General features: G+C 43.0%; 2 protein-coding genes and 1 long non-coding RNA gene across 3 annotated transcripts in view; 1 reads left to right on the forward strand and 2 right to left on the reverse strand.

Moving 5' to 3' along the window:
• The window catches only part of C15H9orf153 (chromosome 15 C9orf153 homolog), a 38,919-nt gene extending 38,495 nt beyond the window's left edge, over positions 1-424 (reverse strand). The window contains exon 1 of the mRNA XM_050760960.1: positions 31-424. The gene's annotated coding sequence lies outside the window, so the exon portion shown is untranslated. The remainder of the gene's footprint in view (positions 1-30) is intronic.
• Positions 425-502: 78 nt separating this feature from the next.
• Positions 503-16,999, reverse strand: ISCA1 (iron-sulfur cluster assembly 1). The gene is made up of 4 exons (XM_050760963.1): positions 16,620-16,999; positions 8,517-8,570; positions 6,063-6,168; positions 503-2,150 (listed from the first exon to the last, which is right to left on the reverse strand). The coding sequence occupies exons 1-4, from the start codon at positions 16,698-16,700 to the stop codon at positions 2,002-2,004; spliced, it is 390 nt and encodes a 129-aa protein (XP_050616920.1). The 5' UTR covers positions 16,701-16,999; the 3' UTR covers positions 503-2,001.
• Positions 17,000-17,028: 29 nt separating this feature from the next.
• Positions 17,029-18,266, forward strand: LOC126937507 (uncharacterized). The gene is made up of 2 exons (XR_007719758.1): positions 17,029-17,627; positions 17,860-18,266. It is a non-coding gene; the product is annotated as an uncharacterized LOC126937507 (long non-coding RNA).
• The last annotated feature ends 243 nt before the right edge of the window (positions 18,267-18,509 follow it).

The following is an 18,509-nucleotide window of genomic DNA, read 5'->3' on the forward strand; positions in this document are numbered from 1 at the left end:
CAATCACCGCCAGCTGCTCACAACACTTACCATGCGATCGACGCTCTCCGTTGGTGTTTCATTTCCCGACTTAAAGCTCTCTGAGGTTGGGACTGTCTCTAATGACCTGCGAAACCTCAGGGCTAATAGAGAGTCAGTGCTCACTACTGTGCCTGAGTGAACACTTGAGAACATTCTTGGAGGAGGTTCCTATAAAAAGCTCAGATGCCAGAGGGAAAAGCGCTCCAGGTAGTGATGAGGACATGAGGAAGCTGCCTGGTGGGGCGGATGACCTCACAGGGGGAGGACAAGGAGGAAAGCCTGGCCAGCAAAGCCAGGGAGACGAGCGCCACCTGAGATGGTCTCTCCCGGGCTGTGTGGAGAGTCAGCAGCTCGGACTGTGGAAGAAACAGTGTCAGGCAGAGAAGACGCCTGGTGACAGGCAGCCTAGGCAAAAAAGACAGTCATTTTTTTATTGGCTTTAGCAGCTGCTGTCCCAAACCCTCTCCCCTCAACAAGGCAATTTTATGATCACAAAGAGGCCACATTTTCTTTAATTGACAACTCAATGTCTACATACATACAGTATTGCACGAATTATAAGTGGATCAACAATTATATTATCGATACAAACTCATGAGCATTGACATAAAACTGCTGCTCTAGGTTTCTGTGTTTTGTGCCAGCTACTTTAGTGAATAAAAGAAACAAAGGAACTCAGCTACTTGAATTCATGAGAATTAGCTTTCAAAAAAAGCATATATATCATCTCATAGAATACTTAGTATGTCAAACCCAGGAAAATCAGTAACTAAGTGACAAAAGGAACACTTTTCAAGAAAAGTAGGTGATAAAAACGTTAGGCTAAAATACTAAGAACTTGAGCAACTGGACGGAGGAAGCAGAAAGTGTGTGCACACTGGGAATGTTAACAAAGGATCCCCATGTTCTCCTGCACAGTGAGGACCACATTCCAAAAGCATAACTCTGGGTTGCTACAATGTCTCTGCTACAATCCACTGTTTCAAAGGTGAAAGAAACAAGATGGTAATTCACATAAAAAGGTTTTAAAATTCTTCTCACTCAAAATAAAACAAAAACAATATAATCTCTATCAAATTATAAAGAAATTCTATCAAAATGTTGACCACATAAAGAAGTCAGACCATTTGCCTTCACTGACTGCCTCAGAGGACAAAGCATGTGTCACCTACAAGGAAGGGGAGGGGGGTTAGAGTCCCTACTCTCCCCCGGCCTGTGGAATCGGAGTGGACAGGAGCCCTTTGGCTTCTCTGGGGTTTTGCTTCCTCACACAGGGAATTGAGGGAGGTGGGCTAGATGGCTTTAAGAGACTCCTTAACTAAAAGAATCAAAGTCAGCTTGAAATCCCCTCTCTGAACAGACATATAGGGTGGCAAAATAAATGGATTAAAAAACAAATGGATGGCGTCTTTCTCACCTTTTGATACCATCAATCAGAACTAATCTGTACTATAGTTGAAGAAAATCTTTGCCTGGTACTATTAAAGGGTACGCAATGAGGCATCTGACAATGAAATTTTTCATCAAAGTGTATACAAAGACTATGTTAAGTTTGGGTGGAAAAAACAATGCACCACCATGTTACTACCAGCAGTCAGGATGTCCTGTCTCGGATTTTTGGAGTCGCCGATCTGGTTGGCAGAAATGTTGAGGGATGTTCAAGCCATTCAATAGCGATCTAAGGAGTGCACACAGTTCAGGAAATGGATAAACAGGTAGCCAGGAAGGCAACTTTAATAAAACTGGTTCTAAAACAAAGGATGCAAGAGACCTAAATGATCCAAAGAGAGTGATGGCTTCTCACTTTCTGTCCCCTATAGAGAATACAAATATCATTTCTTCTGGAATCCAACACACTGGCTTCATTTTCAAGATGTATCACTTTATTTTCCAGCATGTGACAGTCACACGATTTCTGCAGTGAGCAACAAGGCTTCCACGAGCTTTCCTGGAACCTACGGCCAGAAGAGTCCTGAGATTTCAAATATTAAAGCTTTCTCCACAGCCACAAGTCCCTTTGATGTTTGGGTTATTGAACACAAACTCACTGGATAATTTGTCTTCAACATAGTCCATTTCTGTTCCTAAAAGTGTTAGCTGTGCTTTCTTTTCGATGAATACTCTGACTCCTTGGGGAAAAGAAAGCATGTGTCATATAAAGCCAGGAGCCTTATGGAACTCGCTGATTCAAAGCACAAGTGAACTTTAAATAGTGACTATCAACAAAAGTCAAACAGGAAGCTTTGAACATTTTAAATTATTTCCTTAAGGAATTAAGCATTCAGTTTCTTGTCTGCCCTTTCTTTCCCACACACGAATTTATGTCACAAACAATCACATTAGGGGAGAATTTTATGTAAGTATCCCATGACAATTTTATGCAAAATGAGAATTTACCTTTCACTATACTTCACTCATTTTTCCAGTTTGCAACGTGAAGAAAATGTATATTCTCGGTGAGTTTTATGAAATGAAAAAAAATTTATGAAAATTCTGTAATAACATCTATACACTAGATACACGGATTTAAGCTTAAAGATATACAAAGGACTGCGATACAATGGGGCTATTTTAGTAAGATCAATCAGTACAACAATAGTCTTTTCTGGTTATGGGATGGAAAACGGGTACTATTCCCTAGTAATTACACAGGTAGAGATCAGCATCTTTGTAAATACAATCTTTTTTTTTGACACAGAGTCTCGCTCTGTCACCCCGGCTGGAGTGCAGTAGTATGATCATGGCTCACCACAAGCTCCGCCTCCCAGGCTCAAGTGATCCTCCCACAGGATTACAGGCACACACCACCAGGACCAGCTAATTTTTGTATTTTTTTGAGAGTCAGGGTTTCACCATGTGGTCCAAGTTGGTCTTGCATTCCTGGGCTCAAGTGATCCTCCCACCTCAGCCTCCCAAAGTGCTGGGATTACAGGTGTGAGTCACAGTGCCCAGCCAACAAATACAATCAGTTTAAGAAAGCTTTCTAGTCTGGGAAACATGGCAAAACCCTGTCTCCACTAAAAATACAAAAATTAGCTGGGCACGGTGGTGGGTGCCTGTAGTCCCAGCTACTCGGGAGGCTGAGGTGGGAGGATTGCTTGAGCCAGGGAGACAGAGGCTACAGTGAGCCATGATTGTGCCACTGCACTCCAGCCTGGGTAAGAGAGCAAGACTGTGTCTCAAAAAACAAATAAAAAACCAAAACAAAACAAAAAACTTTCTTCCTTATAAGAAATTGAGCCATTAGCTAAACATAAACAATATGTAAATAAGTCACCTCTTCTTTAAGATGAGAATCTTAAGGTTTATAATGTGTTATAATTTTCAAAATAATATATTTTTAAAAGGTCTTTATTGCTTAGTAACTTTAGTTTAATAAGAAAGCACACTTAGGAATCTAGGCCTCATTCTCCCATGGAGGTAAGAACTGCAAGCTAAGTGCATACTTCCAATGACAAGATAAATTATTTATTTTAGATAGGTTTTAACAGATTAGAGGGTGGAAGAAGGGGGCAGTGGTAAAAATAATTAAATAATTTTAATTATAATTAAATGTAATTATAATAAAATAGTTTTTAATAAAAATTGGAAATACAGGATTCCTCAAAAACGTGAGTTGATAATACAGCTCCACTAAAAATACAAAAATGAACCAGGCATGGTGGTGGGCGCCACAATCCCAGCTACTTGGGAGGCTGAGGTGGGAGGATCGCTTGAACCCGGGAGGCGGAGGTTGCAGCAAGCTGAGATCACACCACTGCACTCCAGCCTGGGCGAGAGAGCGAGACGCTGTCTCAAAAAAAAAAAAAAAAAAAAAAAAAAAAAAAGGATTATAATGGAGCTGAAAATTCCTATTGCCTAGCAATGCTGTAACCACCATAATATCACAAGACAGTCCATGACTGAGGTGTTTGTGGTGATGCTGGTGTAAACAAACCTGCACTACCAGTCGTCTAAAAGTCTAAGCATGTTCAATTATGTACACTGCATCATACTTGATAATGATAATAAATGGTTATGTTACTGCTTTATGTATTTACTATACTATACTTTTTAATTGTTACTTTAGAGTGTACTTCTACTTAGAAAAAAAAAGTTAACTGTGAAACAGCCTAAGGAAGGTTCTTCAGGAGGTATCCAGAAGAAGGCATCGTTATCAGAGAAGATGACGATTCCATGAGTGTTACTGCTCCTGATGGCAAAGGGACGAGAGGATGAGGTGGAAGACAGGGATACTGATGACCCTGAGCCTGTGGAGGCCTAAGCTAATACGCATGTTTGTGTCTTAGTTTTTAATTAAAACGTTTATAAAGTTAAAAAAAAAAAAAGAAGAAAAAAAATTAAAAATAGGGAAAAGCTTATAGAATAAGGACATAAAAAATTTTTGTACATTTGTACAATGTATGTTTCAAGTTAATGTTATTACAAAAGAGTCAAAAAGTTAAAATAAAAAAAATCGCAAAGCTTACGAAGTAAAAAAGTTTCAGTAAACTAAGGTTAATTTCTTACTGAAGACTAAATGTACAAGGTTTATAAGGTCTATAGTACTACAAAGTAATGTCCTAGGCTTTCCCATTCGCTCACCACTCCCCTACTCACTCGCTGACTCACGAGGACAACCTCCAGTCCTGCAAGCTCCATGCATGGTGAGTGCCACATACAGGTGTCCCGTGTTTTATCTTCTTCTCCTTCTTCATGTTTTTTTCTTTTTAAGAGACGGAGGTCTTGCTATGTTGCCCAGGATGAAGGGCAGTGGCTATTCACAGGTATGAACAAAGTGCACTACAATCTCTTTTTTTTTTTTTTTTTGAGACGGAGTCTTGCTTTGTCACCCAGGTTGGAGTGCAATGGCATAGTCTCGGCTCACTGCAACCTCTGCCTCCCGGGGTTCAAGCGATTCTTCTGCCTCAGCCTCCCAGTAGCTGGGACTACAGGGGTGCGCCACCACACCTGGCTAATTTTTTGTATTTTCAGTAGAGATGGGGTTTCACCATGTTGGCCAGGCTGGTCGTGAACTCCTGACCTCGTGATCCATCCACCTTGGCCTCCCAAAGTGCTGGGATTACAGGGGTGAGCCACCACGCCCGGCCAGTACACAACAATCTTGAACTCCTGTGCTCAAGGAATCCTCTTGCCTCAATCTCCTGAGTAGCTGGGACAACAGGCTTGTGTTCACACGCCTGACCACATTTGATCTTTTACAGTGAAATATCACTACACCTTTTCTTTGTTTAGGTATGTTTACACAAATACTTACCACTGTGTTAGAACTGTGCACAGTATTCAGCACAGTCACATGCAGTACAGGTTTGAAGCCTAGGAGCAATAGGTTGTATCATCTAGCCGAGGCATGTGGTAGGCTCTGCCATCTGGGTTTGTGTAAGTACACCCCAGAGTATTTGTCTCATGTCACATTTCTCCGAATGTATCTCCAACGTTAAGTGATGTGTGACTGTATCTGCATTACACTTACTGCCTGAGCATCCCAAATCCAAAAAGCTCCCATGAGCAGTTCCTCTGAGTGTCATGCTGGCACCCACTTTGAAAGTTTTGAATTTGGGAGTGTTTCAGATTTCAGATGTTTGGGTTGGAATGCTCAACTTGTACTTATTTGACACAGATATAAAACTGCTGCTTACACAAAAACTCTTGGCTCACTCCGAGGTTTAAGGTTGGTTCACTTTTTGGACATAACAATGATCTTTCATAGTTCAAACAAGCTTATAGAATAATTTACCAATTAGTTACTAAGAGCAGAGTCTCTGGAAAGAACTTTACTAGGCCACTTCCTATGACCTTAAACTATTTAACTCCTCTGTGCCTCAGTTTCTTCATCAGAAAAACAGGGATATGGTACCACTCTCATTCAGTGTTGTGTATACATCAGTTAATATATGAAATTCCATCAAACAATGCCTACACACACAGTGAGCATTATTTACATAATTCCTGCTACTATCCTTATTTTTTACTTTGTGCTGTGCAAGGCTAACAATTTTAGGCAAAACAACGTGCCCAAAAAATGTTGGTTAAAAACTCACCATCTTGAATAACTTCTTCATCAGAATCTCCTTTTGTCTTTGTGTATTCTAGAGTATAAGAAAGGCCGTTACAGCCCCTGGTTCGGACACCAACTTTTACACCTACCTGAAAAAGAAGTGAAAGTATAAACTTAGTTTTAAAGTAGTACAGATTAAACAATTATACTAATAAAGTGACAATAGCCTCCCCACACCAAAATGGACTTTCTTTTACTTTTTGTAGCACAGGGTCTCACTATGTAGCCCAGGCTCGTCTCGAACTCCTGGACTCAAACAACGCTTCCACCTCGGCCTCGCAGAGCACTGGGATTACAAGGCAGGAGCACCCTGTCCAGCCTGGGACTTTATCTAAAATGTTTTTGCTCTACCTTGTTCTGTGAGATATACTCTGAAATGTTTCCTTATGGTTAGGATTCACCAGGGTTCACAGTCTATCACCTGGCAATCCTCTCTCTACATGGGATCTGAATTCGAGTGCAGACCTGTGTACAGTCTCAAATACCAGAAAGCAAAAGACTGCAGTCAATTCAGACAAAAGAAGTTTAAAAAAGTGACCAAACAGCACTTTAAAAATATCGATGTTTACATTAACGCAATTTTCGAACAATATCTACCTGAGTTCTCGGTCTTAGGGCTGATCTGCCTTTTCATTTAAATACAGTCATCCCTCAGTATGTGTGGGAAACTGGTTCCAGGACTACCTGAGTATACAAAAATCTGCAGACACTCAAGTCCCTTATGCAAATGGCACAGTATTTGTATATAACTTATACACATCTTCCCATGTCCTTTAAATAACTTCTGGATGACTTGAATACCTGTAATAATGTAATGCTACATAAATAGTTGTTATGCTGTATTGTTTGGAGAATAAAAGTCTGTACATGTTTAATACAGATGCAACCTTCTATTTTTTTCCCAAATATTTTTGACCTGTGGTTGACTGAATCCATGTATGCGGAACCCACAGATACGGGGAGGTGACTGTATATAGTAAAAGTATTGTAAGTACTATTTCACCAGCAGTTCCTGATTTTACAAAGCTAAACTCTTGTTTCATTAGGCCAATTTGTACTCTAGTCATTGGTCTATCCAAATTGAATCAGAACACTGATATCCTCTGAAATTTAATAATTTTAAAAGGCAGGTTTGAGAACTTCCATTACATTGTAACGTTGGTTAACAACAGAAACCAGATCACTCCACAGTCTAATTATTAAATATTGATAGTCCATTACTTGAAATGATTTACAGCATTCCACTGGCAACTAACAATGTACAATTAAGATGATACACACACTCCTAACTCAACAATTCTATATATAGGAATGGATCCTATGTAGGTGAACTAAGCCATGCTTACAGGTCTAGAACAATGAGCCGAGCACACTGCAGCCACTAAATAGTTGCTGAACGGTGTTTGTGGCAGCACTGAATGAAAATGACCCTTTAACATGGGGACTGGTTAAAGAAATTGAACTTGTTCAATGGAACATACTCTACATGCAGCCAAGAAAGGGAGGCAGATCATTACATAATGATATGGAAATATCTTCAAGCCACATTATTAAGGGTAAAAAGCAAAGTGTAATGAAAACATTTATGGTAGGAAGAGACACACACAAGAATAACAAGCCCAGTCTAGGCCAGTGGTGGCCCTCAGGGAGACATTTTTGGTTGGGACAACCAAAGCTTTGTAGAATCAGGAAAAAAAAGTGCTCATTACCCTTCACAACACTTTTACTCTATACAGTCACCTTTCCGTATCAGTGGGTTCCACATATGTAGATTCTTTGTTGTGGCAAAGAAGGGTTACTACTGGTATCTAGTGGACAGAGGCCAGAGATGCTGTCAAACATTCTACAATCTGCCCTAAAGTGTCAACTGTGAGGAGGCTGAGAAAATCAGGTCTAGCCACTTCAAATGTATACATTACTCCTGGAAGGACACCAAAGAGGTTGCTTCTTGGAAGAAAGAATGACTTCCTTTTAGTTAAATGCCCTTTTATATTATTTGAATTTTGAAGAAATCCTGCCGGGCGCGGTGGCTCAAGCCTGTAATCCCAGCACTTTGGGAGGCCGAGATGGGCGGATCATGAGGTCAGGAGATCGAGACCATCCTGGCTAACCCGGTGAAACCCCGTCTCTACTAAAAATACAAAAAACTAGCCGGGCGAGGTGGCGGGTGCCTGTAGTCCCAGCTACTCGGGAGGCTGAGGCAGGAGAATGGCGTAAACCCGGGAGGCGGAGCTTGCAGTGAGCTGAGATCCGGCCTCTGCACTCCAGCGCGGGTGACAGAGAAAGACTCCGTTTCAAAAAAAAAAAAAAGAAATCCTGAGTATATTTTACCTTTTAAATAAAAACCCCTAAATGAAATAATACTGTATATCACAAGATAATTTATTTTGAAATACAGCTTCAGGTTTTTACTGAATAATTAACTGGTTTTACTTACATGCTCAGGCTTATCTTTAAGAAGTTGTTTTATCTTGTTTACTGCTGAAGGTGTCTGAAAAAAGAAAATGATGTTTTTAGCTACAAAACTTGTTCCTCAAAGCCTCATATTTATCAGTCTTCGTAAGTCTGTCTTTAGCAAATTCATGTGACAAATTTTATGTTCCATTCTTCCCAGGTTACCTTATGGACTTTATATATAAACACATAAACTATACTGAATTCAAAATACCCTCTTTATTTTAAAAAGTATCTGCTAGCAACATCCTTTTAATCTTGCTCCTCAGGTCAGGTTGGTTCCCTGTCCTTCTCTCTAAGGTGCTATTCACTCACATCACAAATGCTATTTTTCTGGGCAGCATCTATTTTGTGCACCAACTCTATGCCCAGCAACCAGCATGTTGCCTACGACAAAGAGCCAATGAAGGAATCAAGTATCTCACTGGGAAGGCCAACCTCAGGTGTTTTTCCTGTTGATTATTCATCCTACACTTTTTTTTTCTTACTCACAATCCATTTCTAATCCAACACAATGCATAGCTTGAGGAAACAGTGTTACCAGCATAAAATAACCCAGGGTGTGCTTCTTGCACCAGTCCCACCAAATGCTCACACAGATTTTTTCCAACGTGGATTAAACCAACATCTCAGGAGATCTAGATGAAGAAAACTAAGCTAGTCAATGACAGAAATAAGAACAAGGAGGAGCTGTTTCCCAGGAGAAATGCTGTTTAACGCAGCTCAGTGGGCCTCAAAATGAGAAAGACATCAGAGTTTGTGTGAAACAGGTCGGCATTACCAACTCCACTTCCTTGGGAAGGAGGCTGTTCTCCAGCATTCCTGGCCCACTTCCTAGCTGTGCCTCCAGGGTAGTCACCCTATGTGGCTTCTCTGACTTCTAGTCCCTTACTGATGAAACAGGGATAATAGTTCCTCCTCCTCAGGATTCTTGCGAGGATTAAATAAACTCATGAAAAGCATTCAGGACAGTCAGGCACAGAAAAGCCAAGTATTATTACGATGATGAGAGTACATCATAATGAAGAGATTACGTGCGTCCTTCCTACTTTATCAGCTCCTCTAGCTGGCAGTGCTCTGCAGGCCCTTCAGTTCTTTGTACTGACATTTTACTGTATAGTAAAGTTTTTGAGACTGCTTCTGAAGTCTCAAAGTCTGGATATTACGACCTAAGACTTGGTAGTAAACTGAGGCCAGGACTGACACCTGGAGGAGCCAGCCCAATGGATGGCCCTAGAGTGTACTCTCCTGCCCTGTCGGGGTGGGCGTTCAGCTAGATGAGCATGTTTAAACACAGTATAGACCCAGTTTAGAAGGGCATGAAAGCAATTTAGAATGTGAAGACCAACATGTCTTAAAAATTTAAAACAGAAAACAATGCACTGCACTTAAAAAAAGTGAATACTGTTTAGTAAAACTTTTAATTCAGTTATTAATATATAGTATCTGTGTATATACATTTCTTATTGCATGTCACTGTAAACAAACAAACCACTGCCAGTAGGCGGCCTCTAAAGGCCTTTTCCCATGGTTCTATCAGAAAAGGAAGCAAGCAGTCCTACAAGGCAGGGAGTAGCACACAGGGGGCGGAAGGAGAAAACGGGAAGAGCAGGACTATGGTGTTGTTTTTGTTTTTTGAGTCACAGAATACCAACTTTAAATAGTTATAGAAATAGTTACTATTTTTAAAAGTGCTCATTACCCTTCTAAATCAGTGGTCCCAAATGTTTTTGGCATCAAGGACTGGTTTCGAGGAAGACAATTTTCCCACGGATAAGGGGAATAGCTTCTGGATGATTCAAGTGCACTACATTTATTGTGCACTTTATTTCTATTATTACATTGTAATATATAATGAAATAATTATACAACTCATCAAAACGAACAATCAGTGGGGGCCCTGAGCTTGTTTTTCTGCAACTAGATGGTCCCATCTAGGGGTGATGCGAGACAGTGACAGATCATCAGGCATTGTTCTCATAAGGAGCACACAAACTAGCTTCTCACACCTGCAGTTCACACTAGGGTTTGCGCTCCTATGAGACTCTAACGCTGCTGCTGATGTGACGGGAGGTGGAGCTTGCTTAGGTGGTAATGCTTGGCTTGCCTGCTGCTCTCACCTCCTGCTGTGAGGCCCTGTTCCTAACAGGCCATGGACCAGTACCAGTCTGTACCACAGGGACTGGGGACCCCTGTTCTAAATGATTGTCAATAAAAGCTAGCTTTCTTATCAACCACTTGTAAATTTTCACGATCATATTTTCCTATGTGCATGCTGAAGAAATTAATCATTTACTGTCAAATAAAAATAGCTTTCTGTAAGTTTCTTTTAAAAAGGCATAGCTTGGCTGGGTGTGGTGGCTCATACCTATATTCCCAACACTTTGGGAGGCCGAGGTGGAAGGATCACTTGAGGTCAGGAGTTTGAGACCAGCCTGGCCAACATGGTGAAATCCCACCCCTATTAAAAATACAAAAATTAGCTGAGGATGGTGGCACGTGCCTGTAATCCCAGCTACTCAGGAGGCTTGAGGCACGAGAATCGCTTGAACCCGGGAGGCGGAGGTTGCAGTAAGCCGAGATCATGCTGCTGCACTCCAGCCTGGGAAACAGAGTGAGACTCTGTCTCCAAAAAACAAAAAACAAAAAACAAAAAACAAAAAGCATAGCCATGGAAAATACCTGCTGGAACTAAAATCTTAAACGTGGTCTTGATTTAATGTGAGTAGATCAAAGGCACAGACGGGCACACCACTGCATGATCCAAACAAAACAAACGTGTGTCACACTACTCCGTTTACCAGCCCCAAATATATAATTTTTTTATCTCCAAGTGGTTTTCTAAATTATCTAATTTGGTTTTACAAAGTCATCTATTTTCTTATTTTCTCAACTTTTAGCAGGAAACACTTAAATACAGTAAATGAAAGCAATTCGTGTGGATTGGTCTACTTATCACAAAGTTGCTGATGTTTACATCTTATATTGAAGGGCTCTTTAAGGGAAAAGTAACATTCAACAGGAACCTGTGTGCCTGGGAAGCTGTTGTTACAGGAACTAAACATGTGTCTTAATTTTCCTGTGTCAGGCCAAAACCAAACGTGCTTCACCGGGAGGGTGTTACTAATGATGGATAACCCAGGTGAGTACTCAACCAAAGGAAAAGGTTCTTACGACTTTCAAAGTGACGGATCTGATTTTCAGAACAAGTGAGAGTGGTTAAACAGGGAACAGTTGGGACTTAAAAAAAAATCGAGCTATAAAAAGTACTTTTTGTGTCTCAGTATCAGGGAGAGGCTAAGAATCCTACCCTGCTTTAAGTCTACATACCCTGGCAACTTTGTGCTTAGGGAAAATTCATGAGAGAAACAGCATAAAATCTTCAACTACACGGCATGCTGCAGGGCCTCGCAGAATGCCAGTACCAGTGCACTTCCCAGAACTACCAAGAAACATGTAATTCTCAAGAAATGTATGTACTATTAATGACTATAGCTTACCTGAGACTTGGCCCATGTTTTAAAATTTAAGAGCTTCCTGAATGCAAATCACAGGAATATGACTTTTAAAGTGAGAGGTTATCTTTGAGGTAAGATATTTTGGCCTAATTAAAAAACCTAAGTATTTCCAAGATGTTTCTGCTGTTAAAATTATGGGAAAAGGCACTGTAGATGAATGTTTTATCACTACTTCATAGCAATACACTTTCTAATCCTTGTAGGAGAAACTTTTCATTTTCAATCCTGTATTTCTTTAAGTAACTCCCCAGGCAAATTTCATTTTTTGCTGTTTAAGAAAACAAAATTAAATTAAAACCCAAAGTTAACTCTGTGATTGTGTGTACTAAACACGTGCCAACAACAACTTATTTTAATTTCATTACAAATGTGGCATTTTAATGTCAATATATCAATTTTCTGGGGGAACAAAAGATGATAAATAAAGAGAGCCTGTGACCAAGTATAGTGTATTTTATCAAACTCATTGCTTAACAGCCATGCCTGGCATTAGAGTGTTGTTTTTGTCTTTTGTTATTTGTGTATGTGTGTATACACACACCCAAAACACATATAATATACAAATATTTTATATATATAAATATACACACACACACACACACACATATATATATATTTGTGGGCCAGGTGTGGTGGCTCATGCCTGTAATGCCAGCACTTTGGGAGACCAAGGTGGGAGGATGGCTTCAGGCCAGGAGTTTGAGACCAGCCTGGGCAAGAGAGCAAGACCCTGTCTCTACAATAAATTAAAAAAATTTTAATTAAAAAAAAAAATTAGTAGGCATGGTGACATATGCCTGTAGTCCCAGTTACTTGGGAGGCTGAGGTGAAAGGATTGCTTGAGCCCAGGAGTTTGAGGCTGCAGTGAGCCATGATCATGCCACTGCATATGAGCCTGGGTGACAGAGGAAGATCCTGTCTCTAAAAAGAAAAAGGTTTGTAATCATGGCATATATACATAATTTTGCAGCCTCCATTTAAACAATTTAACAATTTTTTTTCATTTGATACATGGTAATAAAAATATATTCACCATTTACTGAACACCTTCTAAGTGTTTAATGGTTTAAATGTATCATCTTTTTATTCCTGCCATTGTGATTTAGGTATTAAAGATTAAATAATTTGCACAGCGTAAGTCAAAGAATGAAGAGTTACAACTCTAAAACTTAAAAAAATCATAATTTACAGGGACTATATCCTTCAACAGGATCTATTCTCATGTACTTAACCATTCTTTCACTGTTAGACTGCTAGGCTACTTCCAGTGCTTCTTGTGTAGTATTTCCTAAATTGCCTTCGGACAGAAATCTTAGTGCTTGGTCACTGTTCGAAAGGACTCCTGGTTCTAGTTCAGTGAACTAACACATACTTCCTTACTGAGCATTAAGCATTTCCTAGCTTCTCAACTGGACTCCAATAGAAAGTGAAGCCCTAAGGCACCTTCTGTACACAATGAATACATCAAGAATGATCATGGCTGTGCATCATCATTCTCTCACAGCATCATCATTCTTCTCACAGAACTTGGTTGCGTTTTAATGCACAGCTGTGACCCACCCCAATCCTACAAATTAGGGTTGCTCTGACTTGTACAATGATGGAAATAAATCTGTCTGCAAGCAGGGCAGCATTTACTCTTCAATTCTTTAATCACATCTGGCTCCTGCAAGTTCAATTCCACTTGTCAATTTCTAGATATGTAGGGAAATAGGGAAGATGTAGATAATCTGATACTGACAGCATTGAACTGTGTTATATTATCAATTACTTTTCCTAGCCTTTTGCTGACATCTGGTAGACCCCACAGATACAGCACTTTTCAAATGCTGCAACATGTCAAATTACTAATATCAAAATTTATATATCCAGGTAACATGTATCCCTTCTGATCAGTTTTACTGAATTAGGTATACTTTTGTTTGTTCTTACCTGTCTCCACTTATTAGACCCAAGTAACATTTATCTCTTCCAATCAGTTTTACTAAATTACGTATACTTTTGTTTGCTCTTATCTGTCTTCACTCATTAGGCCTTTGACTGCATCAATATTTTTGCACTTGATGATACATGCTGATGTTAAACTATGCACAAAGAGCAATACATGCCATAGTGTCCTGACTAGGGCACGAATGCTGGAACTAAAATGACTGCAAGCCCACCAACACAGACTGTGCGGAAAACAGCACTGATGTGCCTTCTCTCTGGTACAGCTTCTAAGACCGCAGAGAAAAGAGCTTCTAAAGTCAGCCATACTGTAAGTAGGACAACAGAGTTCAGACAGTAGACTCCTGCAAGTTAACCAGAACAGCTGAGTCAGGCAACAAGGCAACCCTGTGAACTGAGAACTGCTATGATAACATGTACTGAAGCAGAGGGGAGCAAGTGTAGAGAGAGACCAAAGAGGTGGCAAAGGCTTGGCCTGCGACTGTGTCCCTGTAGGCTGGTAACTGTATAACTAATTCATTTGTCCTGAAACACAGCAGATCTTTCTAAATGACTAGAAATGGAGAGGAAGGGACTGACTCAGAAATCCTGAAGGAAGGGCCGGGCGCGGTGGCTCGCGCCTGTGATCCCAGCACTTTGGGAGGTTGAGGTGGGTGGATCATGAGGTCAGGAGTCCAAGACCAGCCTGGTCAAGATGGTGAAACCCCGTCTCTACTAAAAATACAAAATAAATAAATAAACAAACAAATAAATAAATAAATTAGCCAGGCATGGTGGCGGGTGTCTGTAATCCCAGCTACTCGGGAGGCTGAGGCAGAGAGTTGAACTCAGGAGGCACAGGATGCAGTGAGCCGTGATCACACCACGGCACTCCAGCCTGGGGACCCAGCGAGACACCGTCCCCCCGCCAAAAAAAAAAAAAAAAAGAAATTCTGAAGGAAAAGGTAACATGTCAAATGGTGATGAAGAAAGACATCAGGGCCAGGCATGGTGGCTCACACCTGTAATCCCTGCACACTGGGAGGCTAAGCTGGTGGACTGCTTGAGCCCAGGAGTTCAAGACCAGCCTGGGCAACCCAGGGAGACCCTAGGTGCATGCATGATGGTGCACAGCGGTGGTCCCAGAGATTTGGGAGCCTGAGGTGGGAGGATCGCTTGGGCCCAGGAGGTTGAGGCTGTAGTGTGCCATGACTGCACCACTGAACTACAGCCTGGGAGACAAAGTGAGACCCTGTCTCCAAAAAAAAAAAAAAAAAAAAGTTAATAGGGTTGCCAAAAAGCAAAAAATAGAAGGCAAAAACTGTTCCTGAACCTTCTGGCTCTTCCTGGATCTACCATTACCAGTGGAAGAATTCTGAATAACTCTTACTGAGATTGAAAGAGACACAAAGAATGAGCTGTGCCCTCTAGTTCTTAAAACCTTGTTTAATTCTACATCCCATGGCGTATGAACATTTGCTTGCTCCGACAGAAAAGAGGTAATATAGAATGATACGTAATCAGTACACTAGCAGTACCATATATAATCAGAGTAACATCAGAGGCCTAAAAAATTGATTATAAAAATAAATTCTCTCACCTGATCACAATTTTCTTCTACTTTGCTACAAACTTATTTTTTGGTAATAGGCCCTTTTGGCATTACATGGAACAGAATCCATGAATCAATTTAAATCGGTTTTTTTTCCAGTCTCTAAGCGAATGGTTGCATAAAGTCATCTCCTTAACTAAGAGGGGAGTGTATGTAGGAACGTGATCATAAGTTTTTCTTTTGGGGTGAAAATATGTTGGAACTAGATAGAAGTGATGGTTGCACGACACTGTGAATGTCTTAAATGGCACCGAACCCTTTAAAGGGGCTAATTTTATGTTATGGGATTTTCCTTCCACTAAAAAAACTGAACGGTGCGGCTGGAACACCGAGCTCAGGTTGTACTCTGGTGCCCTGAGTGTTTGACCTTTCACCCAGAAAACGCTTTAAACTCACTCCGGGAAATCATCTTTTGTCCTAAGAGCCTAGGCTTGCTGGAGGCACAGAGGGAGTTTCAAAGGCCTCAACCACCCAGGACACCGGTAAGTAACGCTTTGCGCGCCGCGGCCGTGACCTCGGCAGCAGCCGGGGCCTTTGTTGCCGCTGTGCTCGCCCTCTGCGAACGCTGTCGCCCTGACACAGCGGTCCTTCGGAAAACCTCGTCCCTCCCCACCCCACGCACCTCCAGGATAGGACTCTGGGCCACCACCGGGCACCCCCGGCACCGGGTACGTTCAGCCTCTGCTCAACCGGAGGGGCCGAACAGCGCAGGCCGGCCGGAGCGTGGAAGCGATCGGACCCCGGGGACGCCCACCCCCGTGCTCCCCTCCGGCCCGCACGCGGTTGCCGCGCGGCCTGCCGGGAAACGTAGTTTCCGGGGGCCAGGGAGCAGCCCCGCCCGGGACTTGTTTATCTTTGCAAAGAGGGGCCGAAGGGGAAGGGGCGGCGAGGCTGTGCTGCAGGTCAGGGCAGCCCCGAGGTCTGACGTGTCCGCGCCCCTGCGCCCCGGCTCCCGGCCGCAGTGACCTCCCCTTGCACGGGGCGGACACGGGCAATGTCACGGGCCCCACCACGCACCGCGAGCACTCACCAGAGTGAGGGCTGCCCGGGTGGGCTGCAGCTTCCTCTTGCTCACAGCCCGGACAGTTGCCCGGACTAAGGAAGCCGACATCTTCGCCGTCCCGGCGCCCCGGTGCCTCGGGCCGGAGGTCGGCCACCTCAGCCTCTCTCCATGGACACGGCGGGCGCATTGACGCCACAAGCATCGGCGCACGGCGCCCTCAGGCCTAGCTCCGCCCCCTCACTACCACCATTGGGTGGGCTGAGTGAGTGACGGGCCGGGGGCGGGGCAAGCCGCTCGGGGCGGGGTTTTGCTGCTCAACGCCGGGGTGCCACCAGCTGGATTGCGCACGGTGGCCTGCCGTGGGGTTACTACGCTGCGGGGCGCAGGACCTGGGAGGAATGTCGTCACCGCCGGGGACGGAGTCAGTGCGACGTTGGGGAGCGGGCGGGAGGGAGGGCGCGAGCAATGACCTCAGACCTGCTGACCCCGGATGCGCGTAGCTTCGCCACCTGCCCCCTGGGCAAAGTGCAGCGTCACCCCCTGCTTAAATACTCACCGTGACAAACATCATCATAGGCGGTGACGCTTAAGGACGCATGTCAACCCTGCACGGGGAGCTTATGCTCTCAAATGCAGAGTGATCGTTCCGATGCCAGACATTTACATCCATTTTCATTCTTCTTTTGTGGTCCAGCTAGGCAGTACTTAAGAGCACAGCGTTACCGCATAATTGTATAATAAATCTCCACCCCCTACCCTTCTCCCCAGCGTGCTGTACTGCTGGGGATGCTGAAGGGTGGTGACTAATGCAGTTTTCATTCTGGTGCTGAACTGGGAACCCAACCTTACTTGAAGATGTGACTGGGCAGCACTGTGAATAGTCACATTTATAGCGAGCAACAATTACTCGATTTAACACGTGTTGCCAGACCTTGTCCTCGTTGCTCAGAGGCTTAATTCTTCCTTTTGATGCAATATTCCTGAGCACCAGACACTGTGCACAGGCGCGGTACCCGGGCGTACACAGGAAGCCAGGTAAAGAGGGGCCAGGGAAGAATGAGATCCTGGCAGGACAGGGTTAGCAGATGAAAAGAGGAGGACATCAAGACAGGTGGCATTTGTCATTGAAGTGCTAGAAGTGAAGGGAAAAGGGCAGGAGGGGTCTATGGAGCAGTACTGGGGAGGACAGATTCGCAGTGTTTGGATGTGGAAAGAACTAATCAGTGAAACATTTTTTAAAGCCCAGTTTATCTTTGATCTCCTGCAGGTTCTGAAAGGAGAGTTCAAAATTCCATCAAGTACTTCTGACTTCCTGCTACAGAAATGCAATCGCATTGACAATAAGAGGATGCTTTTTTTTTTTCCCTAAGCCTTATCTGCACATAAAGAAACTGGGGGCCGGGCGCGTGGCTCACGCCTGTAATCCCAACACTTTGTGAGGCCGAGGTGGGCAGATCACCTGAGGTCAGGAGTTCGAGACCAGGGTGGCCAACATGGTGAGACCCCATCTCTGCTAAAAATACAAAAATTAGTCGGGTGTGGTTGTGTACACCTGTCATCCCAGCTACTCAGGAGGCTGAGGCAGGAGAATCCCTTGAACCTGGGAGGCGGAGGTTGCAGTGAGCCGAGATCGTGCCACTGCACTCCATCCTGGGCAATGGAGTGAGACTCTGTGAAAGAGAGAGAGAGAGAGAGAAAAAAAAAAAAAAGAGAAAAGGAAGGAAGGAAGAAAGAAGGAGAGAGAAAGAGAAGGCAGGAAGGAAGGAAGGAAAGAAGAAAAGAAAAAAGAAACGAAACTGGGGGCCAGGCGTGGTGGCTCACACATGTAATCCCAGCACTTTGGGAGACTGAGACAGGCAGATTACTTGAGAGCAGGAGTTCTAGACCAGCCTGGCCAACGTGGTCAACCCCGTCTCT

This window comes from Macaca thibetana, chromosome 15 (genome assembly GCF_024542745.1).
Source record: "Macaca thibetana thibetana isolate TM-01 chromosome 15, ASM2454274v1, whole genome shotgun sequence".
NCBI lineage: Eukaryota > Metazoa > Chordata > Mammalia > Primates > Cercopithecidae > Macaca > Macaca thibetana.

Bases quoted from the DNA above. Each gene is read 5' to 3' on its own strand.
- ISCA1 (XM_050760963.1), bottom strand. From the start codon at position 16,700: ATGTCGGCTTCCTTAGTCCGGGCAACTGTCCGGGCTGTGAGCAAGAGG. The intron at 8,571-16,619 runs GTGAGTGCTCGC...TTCTTTTTTCAG, and splicing joins CCCGGGCAGCCCTCACTCTG to ACACCTTCAGCAGTAAACAA. The intron at 6,169-8,516 runs GTAAGTAAAACC...CTTCTTTTTCAG, and splicing joins TTAAAGATAAGCCTGAGCAT to GTAGGTGTAAAAGTTGGTGT.